The 17,769-nt window shown below is 38.7% G+C and overlaps 1 protein-coding gene across 2 annotated transcripts; it reads right to left on the reverse strand.

Annotated features, from left to right (window-relative positions):
- Window positions 1-913: 913 nt before the first annotated feature.
- On the reverse strand, window positions 914-17,577 carry os9 (OS9 endoplasmic reticulum lectin). Of its 2 annotated transcripts, XM_042503825.2 has the most exons (15): window positions 17,376-17,541; window positions 16,785-16,967; window positions 12,691-12,754; window positions 12,536-12,612; window positions 9,947-10,045; window positions 9,544-9,745; window positions 9,121-9,276; window positions 8,349-8,464; window positions 7,968-8,028; window positions 7,452-7,534; window positions 7,110-7,313; window positions 6,790-6,991; window positions 6,210-6,377; window positions 5,563-5,672; window positions 914-3,108 (listed from the first exon to the last, which is right to left on the reverse strand). In XM_042503825.2, the coding sequence occupies exons 1-15, from the start codon at window positions 17,523-17,525 to the stop codon at window positions 2,971-2,973; spliced, it is 2,013 nt and encodes a 670-aa protein (XP_042359759.2). In that variant the 5' UTR covers window positions 17,526-17,541; the 3' UTR covers window positions 914-2,970. The 2 variants fall into 2 exon arrangements, with proteins under 2 accessions (XP_042359759.2, XP_042359766.2); XM_042503832.2 differs by lacking the exon at window positions 6,210-6,377 and having other exon boundaries at window positions 17,376-17,577.
- Between the last annotated feature and the right edge of the window lie 192 nt (window positions 17,578-17,769).

Raw genomic sequence — 17,769 nt, forward strand, 5'->3', positions numbered from 1 at the left:
GGGAGTGAAAGTCATCACCAAAGAGCCACTTTTTCAGGCAAAATGCAAATCCTTCAAAATAATGTGCTGAAGGACCATCTGAAATTTAGAAAGTCAATAATAATTTCTGTTTCTACTAGAGCTATCAAATTATTCATTTGATAAATTGTAATCAACCGCAAATTTTCAATATTTGATCGAAATAAATTAAATTTTTAATCACATGGTTTCATTTCCAATTATTTTGCATTTCAAAACCATTTTGAAGACCATAATGAAGAGGTAAAACAATTCTTACCAGATTGTCTTGATTAGGAATCAAATGACGTTAAAAAAAAAAAAAACTGCATGGGATTAGCATAAAGTGAGCCTGTCCGTTAACACCTACAAAACCCATTTTCATTTAGACTTCTTGAGGTTTGAGGTCAGGGAACCCTGTAAAATGGCCATACTGTTTTTCCATAGTCGGTGCCACTGGATTGCTCAGGGTGTCTAGTTTCAGATTAGCTCAACCTCTTAAAGACAGGAATGTTGGACGGAAATTAACTGCATTTTTTTTTTAAATTCCAAACTTAATTGCATTACAGAGTAAATATCAAACATTCCTTAAATAACATCACCGTCTCACACACAAAAAAGTGTATCAAAACATCTCTAATGTACATGTTTTTCGAGGCTCAAAGGCATGACAAACAGCAAATGTCTGTGCTTTAGGAATAATGCATACTGCCTGGCTGTTTGCCAGCAGCTGAGTAAACTGAGGTTAGTTCATTCATGAAAAGTAAACAAAGTCACACCTGGTTTTTAGTCTTATGTGGGTGAGTGAAATCAAAGACTTCATACAGAAGAGCATGCTGTGTGTTCATCTAATACAATACAAATATAAATGTTGATGTTCATCAGTTTATCATTACAACACAAAGCCACACACGGCTGATGTTCAGAAGACTTGTGTGGTGTCTTTTATTCAAATTAAACAGTGTTCAGAGACTTTTATTTATAGTACAAGGCAGCACAAATGGAATTTCGTCAAACTATGAAACCAATACGGTAATGCTAATACATTAATATTGTCCCATTCAAGAATATCTGCCTCTACTGCGAGTTGTCACTGTTTACAAATAATGTGCACAGTTGAAATGCGAGGACCAAACTGACTACTGCAGAGAAACACGAGTGTTATGGCACCCGTGTTTGTTTGGGGACAGGCAGAAGGGTTTAAAACTGTTTATTTGTTTCTCATCACGCTGCATGAAGGACCTGTGGCCCGTATCACAAACTCCTACACTGAAGCCTGGCTCTCTTTGTGTTGCCTGCTTTCACTGAGTATAACATTGGTGATTCGAGATAAAAAACAAACTTATCTGATCATAAACAGGATCTGATATCTCTGGGTTTCCCTTTACCAGCTCACTAATGTCACTTTGTGATATGGGCCCAGGATCAGGTCGGACCATTACGGGTGCGATAGCAATGCCAGAACGATTCTTAATTCTGCGAGAAGACAAATTCAGTTGGCTAAGTCAAGAGACACTCCTTCTCACACACCCCAAAGCTTTTTTATTTCTGCGTACTCTTATCTGATATTGAGCCTCAGGACACTGGTTTCTCTGAGAACAAACGCCTCGATCGTGTTTCTGGAAACGTTTGAATACGCCTTAGTTCCACAGTGAAATTAAATTTCATATACTAGATTGCACAGCCACAAGTTTTAACACATTTACTAAGGTAACTCACGCCCCAGCTAATTTGTGCTAATATACAACCAATCAATTTAAAAACCTTTTTACGCAATAATTATGTACATGTCGACTTCAGAGTAGTCACATTTATTCACAAATTATACAAATTCAGCCCTTTTAAGTACACCTCTGAAGGATCCTTAGAAAAGTTTTGTGTGGATTCATTATTTTGGTAAGCTGATACCCCTTTTTTCACCAAATTAGTTCTGGCTCTTGAACTGGTTCGCACTCCAGGTCAAGAAAAACCTGCTATTTTTGGTTCCAGCTGAGAACCAGCTTTTCCTGTATTGAACCACTATTTTTGGTTTAGTTGCTCTGAACCGGTTCCATGTTAGTGACAAACGGGAAGAGTGTGACTGACGCTGTAGCTTTCCTTTGCTAAATGAAGCTAAATGAAATCCTTGTCCGAAATCCAAAGACACACTTAGAAGATGTATATCCCTACACTCCTCCGTGTTTTTCTTTGAATCTCTTTAACAGCACGACAACCCAAAGAAACAATATTACAAATCTGACTTAACAGAACCTTTGTTCTAAAGATATAAAGTGCCACAGCATGTGTGCAAACACTTCTGTAATCTACAGTTGTGTTTAATCTAATCACCAAATGCAGCGTTTCAGAAAGTTTCAAAGACATTTGGGAACTGGAATGTGAACCCTTGAGTATTTGTCCTCTGTTTTTCATATCCAAACAAGATCATACTTTGTAGTAAACAGTAAATTGAACAGCTTTTGCAAACACTCCTAAAGTTTGTCGAGGCATCCCCCCCAGGCTGTCACTTAAGGTAATTTCTTCTTTGTCAATAGCAACATGTCAGTCAAAAAGCAAGTGATTCACCTGTGTGCCGCTGACAACTTTAGAAATTGACACAAATATTCAGTCAAATTCACTGACATATTCCTAAAAAAGGTACATATTGTGAATCACCATCTATCAAAACTGAATCCCATTAAAAAGGGGAAAATGCATAACTTAATTCGGCTGCACAAATACAGCTGAGACGTTGCGGTTTCATCGTGCAACATATAACCGGTGCCCACGACAGACACATATTGCCTATTCAAGACACACAGACACATTTTCTGAATGTGCAAACAGGTGAGTTGATATTATCCGCCAGGTTTAATAGCAGTAATGGAATCATTTGGGCTCTCTATCAAATTTGCGGTTGCACTTCAGAGTCCCCTCCCTGCTGTTCTCCACAGGAGTTCACCGTCACAAAAGGTGCACTGAATTTACTGAATGAGCTCATATGTCCACGTCATCTGAGTCAGACGTACTGGATGACTGGGACTCCTCCTGGGACTCTCCCCACACAAACCTATAGTTGTTCTCCAGCTCCTGCTGCCTCTTTTGCTCTTTGTAAACCTCTTCTGTGCCTCCGGTCTGTAAGAAAAGGGAAAAAGGGTGTGTTGAAAAACAACCTCAACTTTTCTAATCCAAATGAAGTGCTGAACGCCAGTGACAAACACCACACGTTGTAATCTATTGAATGTTTTTTAGGCAGTGTGGCAAAGATTGAAAGGCAAAAGAGGAGGTGTATTTGTGGGTGGTTAGTGTGTGTCAGTGAGGTGGAAAGCCACCCAAACCCAGTAGATGACACCTGAAACAATAAACTCACAAATTCAGGGTTCCTACATCTTCAGTAGAGTTAAATTTAAGACTTTTAAAGACCTTTTTATTGCCACTCAGAATGAAATTAAGTCCAGTTTTACAACAACCGACACTGAAGGGAAAAAACATGAACAGCCATAAACTACAGGGACAACTTAAGCCAAATGTTTATTCTAATAGGAAGTATGACATTTTTGGTCAAGTTAAAAAGTCAGATGATCTACATCAAATGTTGAAAAAAAAATTAAAACTTTCTTAAATCCTGATCTGCATGATGTGAATGACCAGAGGCATTTAGTAAATTCTTTAAAAGATAGATATTGCCAATTATTACGAGATTCTATGATGCAACTTCAGAAACAATGATTCATAATATCCTACTTCCTGTGCCTAAGCATTTTTTAAGACTTTTGAAAGATTGATTTAGAACACTTTAATGACTTTAATTAAGGCATTGTTTTTAGATGAAACAACTGAATGCCCTTTAAGACTTTTTAAAAATCCACAGGAACACTATAAATGAAAAAGCTTCATCTGCTATGATAAAAACTGCCTGTGCTCCATTTATGTGCTGGTTAATCCTTTATCTCATTAAAACTGTATTCATTTTTTATGACGTTAGACACAGATGTCTAGGCGAGGTAACTCTACAATAAAATGCTGCACGAAACCCAGCAGACCTCTCCAAGCAAACCTGATGGCTCAAAAACCGACACTGATAGAAACATTTGGTGTTATTGTGAACTGGAGATTCTGCAGATATATTTCACACCCACTATGTTATGATCCACAAAAGTTAGGCACGATACAGGATGAATAAATCCCTGTTTTTTTTTTATCTTCATCGCCACCTTGGCTATAAGGGAGCTAGGAGGGACAACTAATTAAGAGTCAACCGTACTTTGTTTGGGAGGAGAGAGGGGCTTTTTTTTACCTTTATTAGACAGGACAGCTATAGCATGAAAGGGAAAGAGAGGGGACAACATGCAGCAAAAGGCCTAGGACAGAATCAAACCCACGGCATCTGCGTCAAGGACATAGCCTTTGTACATGGGACACTTGCTCTACCCGGTGAGCTAGCTGGGACATCACTAATAAGGAAAAAAATAATCACATTCTTTAAAATGTAAATGCAGCAGAGAGTAGAGCAGAACTGCTGTCTGACTCCCCATTAAGAGAGACACTGCGCATTATTTTTATTCTGTATTTCAGAAACTGCAGTTTTATTTCCTTTTCCTGTCAAGTTTATAGCTAGTTTAACTTCTCCATTTTGCGGAGTCTGCCAAGTAAATAGCAGTACTTACAGGGGGAATGGCAGATTACACTTTGATTGGTTTAATTCATGTTACGCCAAAAACACACGATTAATTAAGGGACTAAACACAACTCCTTTGCCCCTTGTGCCTTGCTTCTTGGTCAGATTACGCACCATTTAACCAGAAAAGTGAAGTTGGACATGCCGTGAATGCATTTGCAGCATGCACTGTAGACCACGCACTATAGATCTTTAAATAGGGCCCATTGTGTCAGAGGTTTGTCTCCATACAGCCTGTTTACTCTGCTGACACCTTGATAATGCAACCTGCTGCCCCTCATTCCACTACTGTCATATACACACACTGGACAAACAGCATGTCCTGCACTTCCTGTTCCCCACCCACATGCCCCCTGAAATGCCTGGAGGACATTTGCACTCTCTTGATCTCACTTTTTCAGATTGGTGTTATTACACTAAAAAAAACCCTTTTTTTAAAAAAGTTAAAAATACTTTGTTTTGTACAGTCTAAAAGTAAGTTATGTTTGACAACCTAGAACTTAGTAGAAACCATACAATCGCCCCTTAAAGCTATAGTTTGACATTTTGGTAAATACAATTTGGAAAATTTGTTTTCCAAAATATATTCCTCCTTAATTAGTAGAAGAGATACCATTTTCCGATCTACAGTCAGCAGTCTGCTTTAAGTAAGTTTAAGCTTAAGTAAGTAATGAGCTTTACTTAAGTACATAAATAATGCAATTTATTTAAGTAAATTATAAGCTCACAAAATATGTGGTTATGTGTGTGAAAATCTGTGCTTCCAAACAACTAAACATACAACTGCTTAAGTAGAGTTTACATCTACTTAACTCTACAGCACACAGCTGCCAGCAAACACAGTAAAATAGTGCATAACTCACACCCATTCAAATGAACCCAATAAAAAGCCCTTATCCTGTTTAAATTACCAGGAGATTTATGAGGAGCTCCCTGAAGGACTTTGTATCTTCTTCCGTCAGCCACTGATCACCGGTCTCCTCTGCATTTTTTCGCGTCAAGATCTTCACCTCAATTTTACCTAAGAAAAGAAAAACAGGGGAGAAGGCAGGCTTGCCAGTTAAACACATAAAATCCCAAGTGGCTCTGACTTATTACAACTACAAATAATCATAATGAAGAATGGTGCACACATAACAGTGGATGAAAAAGAAAGGACACGCATGGACACACTTTTTGTTTCCCTTTGCCTTCAGCTAACTGCTGTCATAAACATTTTTTTGCTACCATGATAATTAGTTTTGCAATTCTGTTAAAAAAATAGTTAATTTGAAGGGTCACTGGTCTAATGTCTAAAACACTATCCTGATCTAAAAAAAAACAAAAAAAAACAATAAAAAACCCAATGTATTTAATTGCTGGCAGCATGATAAATGAAGAACACCCATAGCACAATTAGCACGAGTGCTGTTTGAACAGCTAAACTTGAAAAACCTAAATCTGACAGGTGTGGCTTTTTGACAAAGATGAAAGGAGAAGAAAAGAACTACTATATGCTCAAGATAACAGATGGAAGAGAGAAAAGGCCGTGAGTGTTTCGGGCACTCCCCCCTCATACCTTCTGCCTTCAGTCCTGCTTTCTCTAGCTGCTCTTTAACCACGTCCTTTATGTGCTGCCACTGGGGGTCTCCTTCGCCCATCTCCTGAACTTTGACCTCCCCATCAGGGCTGCTGCCCGTCTTATACTTAGTAATTTTGATCTTAACATGGTCGTCAGCCGCTTGGTCTGGGGTGACGAGACAAAAGAGGGACAAACAACACAGTTCACCTCAAATAACCCATCAGCAGGGCCACAGGATGGAGGAGGTTAGAGCCAAGAATGTGCAATCCAAAACACTGTCTTATAAGAATTACATTTCTGCACTGTCATAGATTCATAACACTGTCACTGATTCCAGTTTTGATAAAATTACCGAAAATCACCTACACGTACATCAATGGCAGCAGAGGAAAGACCACTTACTAACCAAAATAGTTAAAACATAAATTCTTTGGGTCAAATTATCTCCATGTGTGTGTCTATTCTGGGATGAAAGCAGTTACAACAAACATGTGCTGCACATATGAATGAAATATGAGGATGATGGAGGCGGACACAGACGTGAACATGAGCACAGAGGGGCACACTGCCTGGTTACCTGGCTGCTTCGGAGCCAGGCTGGGGCTGCCTCTGGTGGGGTCGCTGGCTCTTTGAACTCCTGCCGTTTGCTGCTCTGGGTCCTGGACGTCTTTCTCCTCCAAGTGATCGAGCAGCTTGTCCAGCGTTGTCTCCAGTGTCTGAGTTGCTTGAGTGCGATCAAACTCCCCTTTCAGACCTTCTGTTTCTAATTCCTGCTGAGCCTATAACACAAAAGACAATCCAATCACTTCAAAGTGTCACTAGATTATTTCATTGTGTCAGATTTGCCTGAAAACATTTTAATATTCATGACGAATCTCTGGCTTTCTATACTGAAACCTCATTTATGATGTTGTCAAATTCCTTCTGCATTTCCTCCTTTATCTCGTCAATTTTATCAGAGGGCACAGAGAGGTCGGCCATCTCATCCTCAAACTCCTGTAGCAGACGTTCTTCTTCATCTTTTTCTTCCTCCCCAAGCTTCTCTGTTTCCCTGTCGTTTGTTGGTTTCTCTCCTCGACTTTTGGCTTGGTTTTGTGCTTTCTAAAAACAATTTAAAAAAAAAACACGCCCCACTGAAGTTGAATACCCATACACGTACACTGCAGTGAAAATATAATAGGAAATATACTCCCAATGGTGTACAAATAGAGCATCACACTAATCTTGGTGAGTTCTGACCTTCCTGTTACTCTCTTTGAGGTGTTGAACAAATTTCATTAGGTCTGCTGGGTCAGTGATGATTTTAAAGTTGAATTTTTCCACTGAAAGACATTAACATGAAGAGAGAAATTAAAGTTAAACACTGAAAAAAAACACTCCAGACAACTTATGTTCATTATAGAAAGCTGATTTAATAAAAAAAATTTAAAAAAAACAGGCTACCTCATTTAATATAATGTGCAACTTTATTTAAATTGAGGATAGTGTATTTTTTTGGGTGTGTTTTGGTCTTTTTTTTTGGGTCAGTCTTCATTCAAATCCCTCAATAGGAGCTCTGAATGTGAAAATGTACATTCTGTCCAGACCGACACTCACTCAGTTTGCAAATCAAACAATATAACTGCACAGAATTAAAAGTTTGCAGTTTTATTAATCTTGTTTGAGGCTCTTTAAAGCAGCAGGACTGAACAGGGTGGTCATACACGGCATTACCCTTCCTTGTGTGTGTGTGTGTGTGTGTTGTTGTTGCAATACCTTCATCACCATCATCTATGACTTCATTGTCTGTAAGAGAGTTATAGCCATCATCTGCTGCCTGCGTGTAGAAGACAAAATCAGGTTAAGGTTATGGAGTGGAGTTGAGAAAGAGACAGAGAGCTGTGGAGAAGTATCTATCTACACCCTCTAGTGGTCAGAGAAGAATCACCTCTAAATCTGAAGAGTATACTACTTGACAACCAAACGTTTGGTGAATATACAAAACAATTGACAATGAAAAAAAAATCAACAAAGTGTCAGTTTAGTCTGGTCATTATTAGCAGCACAGCTGTGAAGAAAATGCATGGAAATGTAATCTCTAATCAGTAGCCCAGAGAAGCATCATTTATTAAAAGCAAAAAATAAATATTTTTATACCTGATTGTCCTCTTGAGGAGCAGATGTTTTTGAACTCCCTGGCTTTGTAACTCCCTCCCAGAAGTCAGAATCTTCTGCCTCCTCTGATCCGGCATCCTCAGATACATCAACAGTATCTATTTCAAAATAAAGGCACACATGTTGACATCCAGTGTGATGGAAAAAAAAAACAAACCCAGAAGACATTTGTATGCAGTGTGGTGATAAAGTACTACGCCGCTTTGGCAGATTGCATTTTAAAGAAGTATTTTACTGCTGGAAATGTGGTCTTTTCATAAAACTGGGTTGTCTTTGCAGAAATCGAACAAATACTTTTGAAATCTGTGCTGCATGACCTGCGAAATAAGAGAAAAGAGTTGCCGCATTTGCTTTTGATCAGAAAACCTTCAACTACCAGAACTCACAGTGCAGCACCAAACCAATAAACCCTCTCGCTGGTGGGTGACGTAATGTGAACTCATCTGTCTGACACAATGGCGGTCAGCTGGTCACAAACGATCTTGACTTACAGTTAAACGGTATGCTAAAACATAGGCAAGAAACAGGCAACACAGAAACATAATCTTGACCAGCACTGCTTAGTTTTACTGTTTGATCAGAGTTTGGTCTGTTTGAGAGTTTGAGAAAGAGAGAGAGGGGACGGCGATCTCTTGACTCTTGGAGTATAGAAGCCAGGGAAAATCTGCCTGATGATGCGTCTACCCACACTGTTATGATACAAAGCTGGTTGAAAATCGGCAAAGTATCCCTCCAAGTATTAAAAAACATGCACCTTTTGTGTCTGACTGGTCCAGGTCGTCCCCGGGTGAAGGTGATGTTTCTTCTGCTGTAACCTCGACTGCTCCATCTGCCTCTTCATTACCAGCCAACATTTCATCAAGACTCCTCAGCTCCTCTGAGATCTGCTCTACTTTACGCTTCGTGTCCGCTAAGAACAGAGAAAACAGACAGACGATCAAATCACACATTCCTAATTTCTTATTAAGTAAACAATCAAAGATTCCCTATGTCAAAGCACCTATTTGACACATTTTTCTGCCTTTATCTTCCTATCTGATATCACCATAACACTTTAAACACTCTGTTCTTGCATTGTGTCCTGCTCCAGTCTCCCGCTCCAAAAGGACATAATGTTGAAAGTAATGACCTCTCCCCAAACAATGCGTCACAGCAACCTTCATTTTTGTCAACTCACAGACTTGAGCTTTGACGTAATCCATGTACTGTTGTGCACTTAGTGCTGGCTGGCACACGATGCCCTGGGGCTTGGCAGTGGATGGCGGCCGCAGGAATGGATGCTGGCAGGTACGACTGGTGTGAACCGTAAGCACATAGCGGCACGACTGAGGCTCATCCACTCGGGCGATATAGTCACCTGAGCCTTCTTCACACACAAACTGGAAATAATAAAGGTACAGTACAGTTAGTAAAAAAATCTAAATAAAATAAAATGACAATCAGAAAGAGTAAAAGAGTAAAATTAACAAGGTGTGTTTAGGAGGATCACTTAGTAGAACATGTACATTTTCACCTACTTCACATGAGAGGCAAAACAGAAATGAAAACAAACAAAACAAGAAAGATAAAAAATGTCTCACCCGAACTTCAGTCTCTCTGGGATTTCCATTTAGGTCACACTTTGAGCCATTTACATAGGTCTGACTGTGGTAGCGCTTCAGCCTGTGCTGTTTGGAGGCCTGCGAAATAAAGAGAGAACGTGTTTAAACCAAACTGATTTTCAGTATTCTTGGAGGCTCAGTGCATCATTCAAAGATTAAATGTGAGGCCTCTATTATTTGCACTTTGATAATGATTCACATATAGTCATCATCATTACTCAAAGCTGGTAATCAGCAAAGAGGATCGGGCTGCACCTGCAATTTGTTAATCCAAGTTTCAAATGCTAAATTCTTAGTACCTATTAGCTCAAATTAGTGATTTCCTAAACTGGCTAAGATCTTAGTAATGTGTAAACAGGTTGCCACGAACTACTCATAGAGCTGTTCAATGAAAAGTAACCCTTATTTCCACTCAAATTCAATCAAATCCAAGTGATTATCTTTTGCTGGTGATGTGCAATACAAGAAGAGCATAAGCCGTCAGATAGTATTTGCTTTATCCAAACACACCCAGGGTGATTTATTATTTTAAACAGCATCAGATTGTTTGTAGGTGTACGCAGCTTGTTCATTATTATTTCTAAACATTTGTAAAAACAACACTACTGCTTAAAAGATTTCTGGAACCAGTTGCACCAGATTAAAGTTGTTATAAGAACAGTGTTAATGTGGGAGATTTTAAATGGGAAATATCATGGGATAATCTATGCCGTATATGATAATGCATAGTCTCCTTAATCAGTTTCCAAAGCATAGGGGATATACTGAGATACATAAGTGAACAGCAAAACTCGTGCACAGGAAGAGACACTCTGAACACTATGTGACCAGTAGGAATAAATAGCCAAGGATGGTGAATAACAACTTGTGTTGTTAACAGGCTGTTATAGTGATAGGACACTGTGCCATGTGTCTCTCACAATTGAGTTAGGAGAGAGCCTAATATGGCAAAAGTCATTGTTGTTGCACAAGTAAGGAGAGGGTTTCCAGCCTGTCAGGAGAGAGAGAGGACAAAGACTGGTTAGGCTATAAGATAGGCGAGGACTGGTAAAGCAGGTGGGTTTCTCCGTTGGCCGACGACCCCATCACTGTGTGCTCTTTTAATCTGTAATCTTACAAGTACTCTACCAGCTCCGTTTTGATATCTAAAACAACTACATTAACTTAATGGTAGTTGAAATATCATTACCAGCAGGGCTGATATTGTTTTTGTGAGGCTGTGTGTCATCATGATCCAGGAGACACCTGCTGTGGCAGGGACGTGAGTATTTTACCAGGTGCTTATGTGTCTGTGGACAGATTTCGTCAACACGACAGCTTCTCACAACAGTGCAAGATGAAGTCACAAAACTTTACAGTTGTGTAGTTTAGAGCACAATGAAGCAGAGTTTAAAGATGGGTGTGGTCCAAGCAATGGCACCCGAAGTATGGGGGCAGGCAGTAGAGAATGGGCCATTGCTCCTCCCCAACACAAACCCTTTACACCACTGACCCCCAGTCATTTTCAGTCGCAGGTTGGTGTCGCAAAACAGTCTCTAGTTGGATTTTTGTTACACCTCACAAAGTAGGTCTTGCATACAGATGAGCTGTTACGAAATATTTACACCACCTAACAGCCAGGCGTAACCCTTATTGTAAAGATTGTACGACGTAAAATTAAATAGTCCGATCCGTCACATCTTGACAGCTGACTGACAGATGACAAAAGGCGCAGTGACGGATGACAGCACATTCAAGTGACTGATGACAAGTCAAATGGTAATAACAGGAATATGAATCATTTAAATGAAAAACATTTTTAAAGAGATTACCAGTGACAAAAAATTAAAATAACAATGGTAGAGAAATGCATATGTAAGCTACTTAAATGAATATAAAATTTTAAAATCCACAATGCATGCAGTTGTAATTTAAAAGTTAGACACTGATAAGTAACAGCAGCAGAGCTCTCCAGGTTAACCTCCGTCTCTGCCGATTTCAGTGAATGCCGATTTGTTGTGTCTCCACGGTAACAGATAAATGAGAAAGAGGGTCAAAGGACAGAGCGCAGTGTTATGAAGAAGCTGTACGTCCTGATTGTGAGCATACTGCATGCAACAATATGTTCTTTGTAAGGGCAGCCGCAGTACCAACTAAAAGTGCGTGATTTGGGAAGCATCCAGGAAGAGGTTACAGCTTTTGTTTTCCCCGATGGCTGATAGTATTTTTCAACCAAAGAGCTTCAGTCTAACTTCTTTGCGGTTTCTATCCCCTATGCTGGAAATGATGAATGATGCGCAAAAAGTAACTGTGGAAACTTTGATAGCTGTTAGGCTCTGAAAAAAACAGATCACAGAATGTCTACTTTACATTCAAAATTAGACCGGTGTTACCCATTAAAAAATGTGAAAATGTGAAAGTTTCCAACTTTTAAGTTCACTACCACATACTGATAAATAGGGTTCAGCTCATATTACACAATCATTCATTCCCCATTTCTGTCTTCCTCTAATGATGATCAGAAATCTATGACCACCAAGAATAATATAAAAAAATAAACGTATAACCACAAAAGTGAGTCAACTTTACCTTTGCCGTTTCATTGCTCCAGTCAAATTCAGATTCATAATAACCAAGGAAGAGAATGTCCCCTTTGATTTCTGTGTCTGGGGAGAGAAGATCAACATTGGTCAAAGTGATTGTCATGAAAATCACAGACTCAAAACACAGACACAAGTGCTTACCTTCCATGTGGTATTGTCTGATATGCTGACCGTGGCAGAACTCATATGTCCACCAGTCCTTCGTCTGTCAGAAGCAAAGACAGCAACATTTTAATAAACAAAAATTGACTGACAAATGTTCCTTTTCGTCTAGACTACTTGCCCAATGTCATTAACAACATCACCGATCATCCTATTAGAGTTCCACACATTCAAACAACCTTTACACAAATTGTCATGTTTTTGTACAGTTTAAGCCCAGTAGCACACTTAATGCCAGACTTTATACTCTTTGTCTTATAAGCTAAGTTGGATGATGCTTGTTGATTAGAAACTGGTATGTCAGGATGTTAGGAGTATTGGGCAAGTACGTGTGTCTAAAAAGGAGAAAAATCAATTCAAATTTTAAAAAAGGTGTTAAAAACCAACAAAAGGCTCAAAACACACTTGCAATGTCAAAAAATAATAAAACAAAAAATAATGCCTGCATAATAAAAAATGACATTACAATCAGATGTTAAGAGAAAGTGTTTTCTTTTTCTGTCCCACACCCACACCTCTAAACACACACACTTGAATCCAGCTTAAGCTCATGAGGTAATTTTACAAACATGTGACCACATTGTTATTCCTTGAACAAGACAAAAGATGATTTAGATTAGATTTTTTTAAATCTGACTTTATCTCAAAGATACTACACAGCTACTTTAAACCAACATCTGTCCTGATCCTGTTGTTAAATCAGTACTAGATCATGTTGGCTGCTATTTGAGTGAGTGAAATACAAGAAATAAGTACAGGCTGTATATAAGGTTTAGTGTGTAGGATTTAGTGACATTTAGCAGTGAGGTTGCATATTGCAATCAACTGAAACCTTTCTCGTGTGCCAAGTGTGTAGGAGATAACATTTTTATGAATGTTACATTACATTTCTGCCAAAAGATGCCCCTAAATCCTACACACTGCACCTTTAAGGTGTTGTTATAATGACACCAGGCCAATTTTCTGTCATAAATTATTCAGCAGAGCTGGCATTGATGAAAACAGTTTCACTTGAGTTAGAAGAAGAATCAAATTTGTAAAATAAATGTGGATTTTTGCCGTGTGAAAGGGAACCTCTGCCCCTTTTCAATGACAGCTAATTTTAGGGATTAAAATACAATTTGTTGACTGAAAAATGGGATTAACAATTTTAAATGCCTCTTATAATACACATAATATTTTTGGTGGGGAAATGCTTAACTTTGTTGATTTAATTGTGCTCAATTTTGATTTCTTTGATTTTGTTTTCTTTATTTTGCACTATACAACTAGTTTAATTTTAAACGTTCCATTAACAATTGGTCATTGGGACCATCCTTTTGTAATTTTATATTTCTTAAAAGTCTGCTTATTTGTTGTAATGGTCAAGAAAGTGGTCTTTGTTTCTGGCAAGCTGACCCATCAGTGCTATAAAATACTGGGGAAAACTCTGGACACTACATTGTAACTGATTTAATTTCATGACTAAATAACAGAGTGATTCTTTTAGTATGTCTCACAGCCACAAACTCCTGGTGTGGTAACAAATATGCCTTGTTTTTACTCAACCAGACACAAGAATCTAATGAGGAGATAAGGAGATAAGTATGTGATCGTGTGCTTGGTCATGGAGTTCATTTATATCACGCCAGCAACCCACTCACATAACCATCTTTTGGGTCATTCTCTCGACAGTCAAACTAGATAAAAGGGTTTATTAGCAGGGGGCAGGCAGATGTTTTAAGTCCAGTGCTTTATACCCATGGGGAAAGGAATTACTGATGCTCCAAAAAATGGGTGATATTATGCAGTCTTTTTTCTCTCTTTGTTTCTACAAGACCTCTGTTGCGGAAATCTCAACTGTAAGATGAGCCAAAAACATAAAACAGCGCTGCAGAGACACATGTCTCATCCATTATTGACATCATCACTGACAGGACTTTGGTCCAATTAGCACTAATACACTTTCTTCTGTAGCTGAAATAATCATAATAGGTGCGCGAAAGATATTATAGGCAACCCTTTCCTATTTTAACATGTTTATGTTTATTCTATTTAAGGAGGGACGATATACATTTACGTGAGCACTTGAGTCCACCATGTAAATGTACAAGGTTTAACCATACAGGCTCATTTTTATCTGCAGTCCCTGGCAGGTTGATACTATTAAAAGAAAACATACAAGAGCACACAAGCACAGACAAAGCTTATAAGCAGAGACACATAAGCACATTAGCTCATAAACACAGACACATGAGCACATAACCACTGATACAAGCAGAGAAAAAAAGACACAGACACAGACAAGTGAAAGAATGACAAACCACTACTACTTGTGTAATTGTAAAGTAACCCCTGTTTTATAAATGAGGGGGGGGTCAGACCATGTAAAACTGTGTGCACATCACATCACAAAACCACATCTTAACAAGGTGCGGCACAGTGAAATTTCTGTGCATCTTGAGGTACAGGACTGTGATTGTAATGGAGAGACCAAACGTATAATGTTCTTAATAATTTCAGGGGTCCCGATCAGACTTTGCATCCAGATATCATGACTCTTTCCACTGTAGATAAAGCAGTGACTGGTGGCTGCCCAGATATCAAAGCATGTCTCAAATGCATGAATAGACTACAAATGATGTGATTTCACATCAAAACTCACATTTGGCAGGACAGTGTAAGCACTACAAATATTTTTTTATGTATGTTCTGTCATATACTTGAAAATAGGACTGAGTTTGTTCCCTGGTACCTTGCTCTGGGTTATGGACCCTAAAACCCTGTCTGCCCTGTATGACATGTACTAAGTCTCCGTCACTCTAGGGTTTTTTTGTGTGCTTTAAGCCCATTGTAAAGTTCACTTAAGTCATAGTGTATTATATTATATATGCTGCATTTTTTTGTTTGTATACAAAGTCTGTTTTGAATGGGAAAACATTGCCTCAATACATTTGTGTGAATTTGCCATAATCAGTGTTCAGACTCAATTAAAAAAAAAAAAACTGCCTTTTTATTTCATATTAGGGAAGTCCTGCTCATATCAGGCCCAATCAACACATTATTTTGAGCACGTCATGCACGATCCTTATTTTATGTCTGCTGTCACACAGGTGTTGTAAACAGAAAGCATGATTTCCTGCAGATATTCAGGTTTTATTGCAATGTTGCAACTTCAAGAAGTAGAAACTTTTTTTCATGTTCAACTTAAGCTGCTATACCACTTTAAATTGAACTGAAATTTTTGTTATTCATTTTTGTAAACTGCTTTAACTCTGATGCTGTAATAAGCTGAATTGTGACTGATTTTTATTTGTTGGGACTGGAAATGTTAAGTTCAGCTATAACATTAATTTAAAGTTAAATTGTCATCATATTACTAATTTATAGTGTTCTGTACTTTTATTAATATGTTACACTAAGTGGATTTAAGAGGAATTTCTGAAGACTCATTTTAGTTGTACTTTTTATTTATTATTTTGTTGAAAAAAACAAATGCTGCACTGAGTGGACTTGAGAGCAATCTCTGTGGTATTTACTGTGGTTATTTATTTACTTATTTTTTACAAAGATGCAATAAGTGAAATTGTGATAAGAGCCAAAATATTTTAGTTTCACTTTGTTATTTTGTAAACTCCATATTATATATATACTTATATATATATACTTAATATATATTGATATTAAGTATATTAATATACTTAATATCAAATGAATCAAATACAGTAGGGGGTTGAAAAAAACTTGATCCGGGCATCCCTACTTCATATGCTACTTTTGTTATGCACCTGTTCCCAGCTGGGGATGGATCTGCACAATATCCACATTCTGTAAACTATAAAGTCTGCTGACACAAACTAGCATTCACACTACAGTAAATCTTCAGTGACACTCAACACTCACACTATCAAATATAGCTTGAGTGCAGTGCATGGCAGTATTTTCTGGATGGCTCCAAATGTGTGTGGCAGAAGTGTGATACAGATGCCATCAAAACAGGTTCACCTTGAACTAAAAAAAAATGTTTCAGTTACTTTCTAAACAGAAAAAGCATTTGCCTACTGGATCCCACTGGTATGTAACTGCCAACTTACCTTCACTAGACACTGGGCATTGTGCATTGGACTGAGCAGGTCTGGGATGTCCGGCCCGGTGTATCCTTGTGAGTCCGGCTCAGAGGCAGGGTCCTGATGAAAGCGGACGGCCTGGGCTGGAAGTCGACACTCGTACAGCTGCTTGTATTTACTGGACACCATCATAACCTCCTCTGTCTTGGTCTAAAGGAGAAACACAGTCATGACAGCTGCAGTATCTTGATGTGTAGCCATACAATACCGTTTTGGAGCTCATTAACTACCTGGCTGTGTGACAGTCTTCGTGGTTTGTTATTGACAATCTAAAGAAGTTGCAGCTATAAGTGAAAGTAAGGAAGCTGAGGTTGTTGTGACAGCTGTCAACGATGGTTGCTGCGTAGGTCACATGGAAACAACTTCAACATTAACGCCTCTTTGTGTAACTTGAAAGCAACATGTACGTTTAAAATTACGTTGCTTGACTAGCTAACAGACCGGTTATTCATTACTCGTGTTAGTGACGTGAAAGTACAATATTTCACGCTAGCTTACGGTAGCGTACTTCCTAGCTAGCATGCTAATTGTTAGCTCCCTCCAAACACCCTCACTCACCTGCCCCAACATGACGGGGTCGGGAAGAATTTGAATCCCATACTTCATCTCATTCAGCTCCTCTAAATTCAAGAAGGCTGGTACACAGAGGGGACATATCAAAAAGAAAACGTACAATCTTTTTAGCCACCGTACCAAGGAAGCAGCCATGATTGACTCTCTCCTCATACCCCCATTTGTCTGACAGCAACAAAACACACAACTTCTGACATGGTGGCAGCTGATTGGTCAGCGTGAGAAGCGCAGCTCGGCCATTGGCTAATTTCTTGTGTCTGTCAACGGTTATACAGTTCTGAGGTGTGTTAGTTTTCTACAAAGGCACAGATTGGACGGGCGGCACCTTCGCTTTGTGCCAAAGGGAAATCATTATTAAACGGCATACATGTTGGCTGTC

Source organism: Plectropomus leopardus, chromosome 2, assembly GCF_026936395.1.
Source record: "Plectropomus leopardus strain MGB_pleo_1.0 chromosome 2, ASM2693639v1, whole genome shotgun sequence".
In the NCBI taxonomy this organism is placed as follows: domain Eukaryota; kingdom Metazoa; phylum Chordata; class Actinopteri; order Perciformes; family Serranidae; genus Plectropomus; species Plectropomus leopardus.

What these genes read in the sequence shown, in the direction of transcription:
- os9 (XM_042503825.2), bottom strand. Translation starts at nt 17,525, where the DNA reads ATGGCTGCTTCCTTGGTACGGTGGCTAAAAAGATTGTACGTTTTCTTT. An exon ending in TTACGTCAAAGCTCAAGTCT is followed by an intron (nt 9,277 to 9,543) that starts GTGAGTTGACAA and finishes CTCTGTTCTTAG; the next exon opens with CGGACACGAAGCGTAAAGTA. An exon ending in CCTGGCTCCGAAGCAGCCAG is followed by an intron (nt 6,378 to 6,789) that starts GTAACCAGGCAG and finishes TCGTCACCCCAG; the next exon opens with ACCAAGCGGCTGACGACCAT.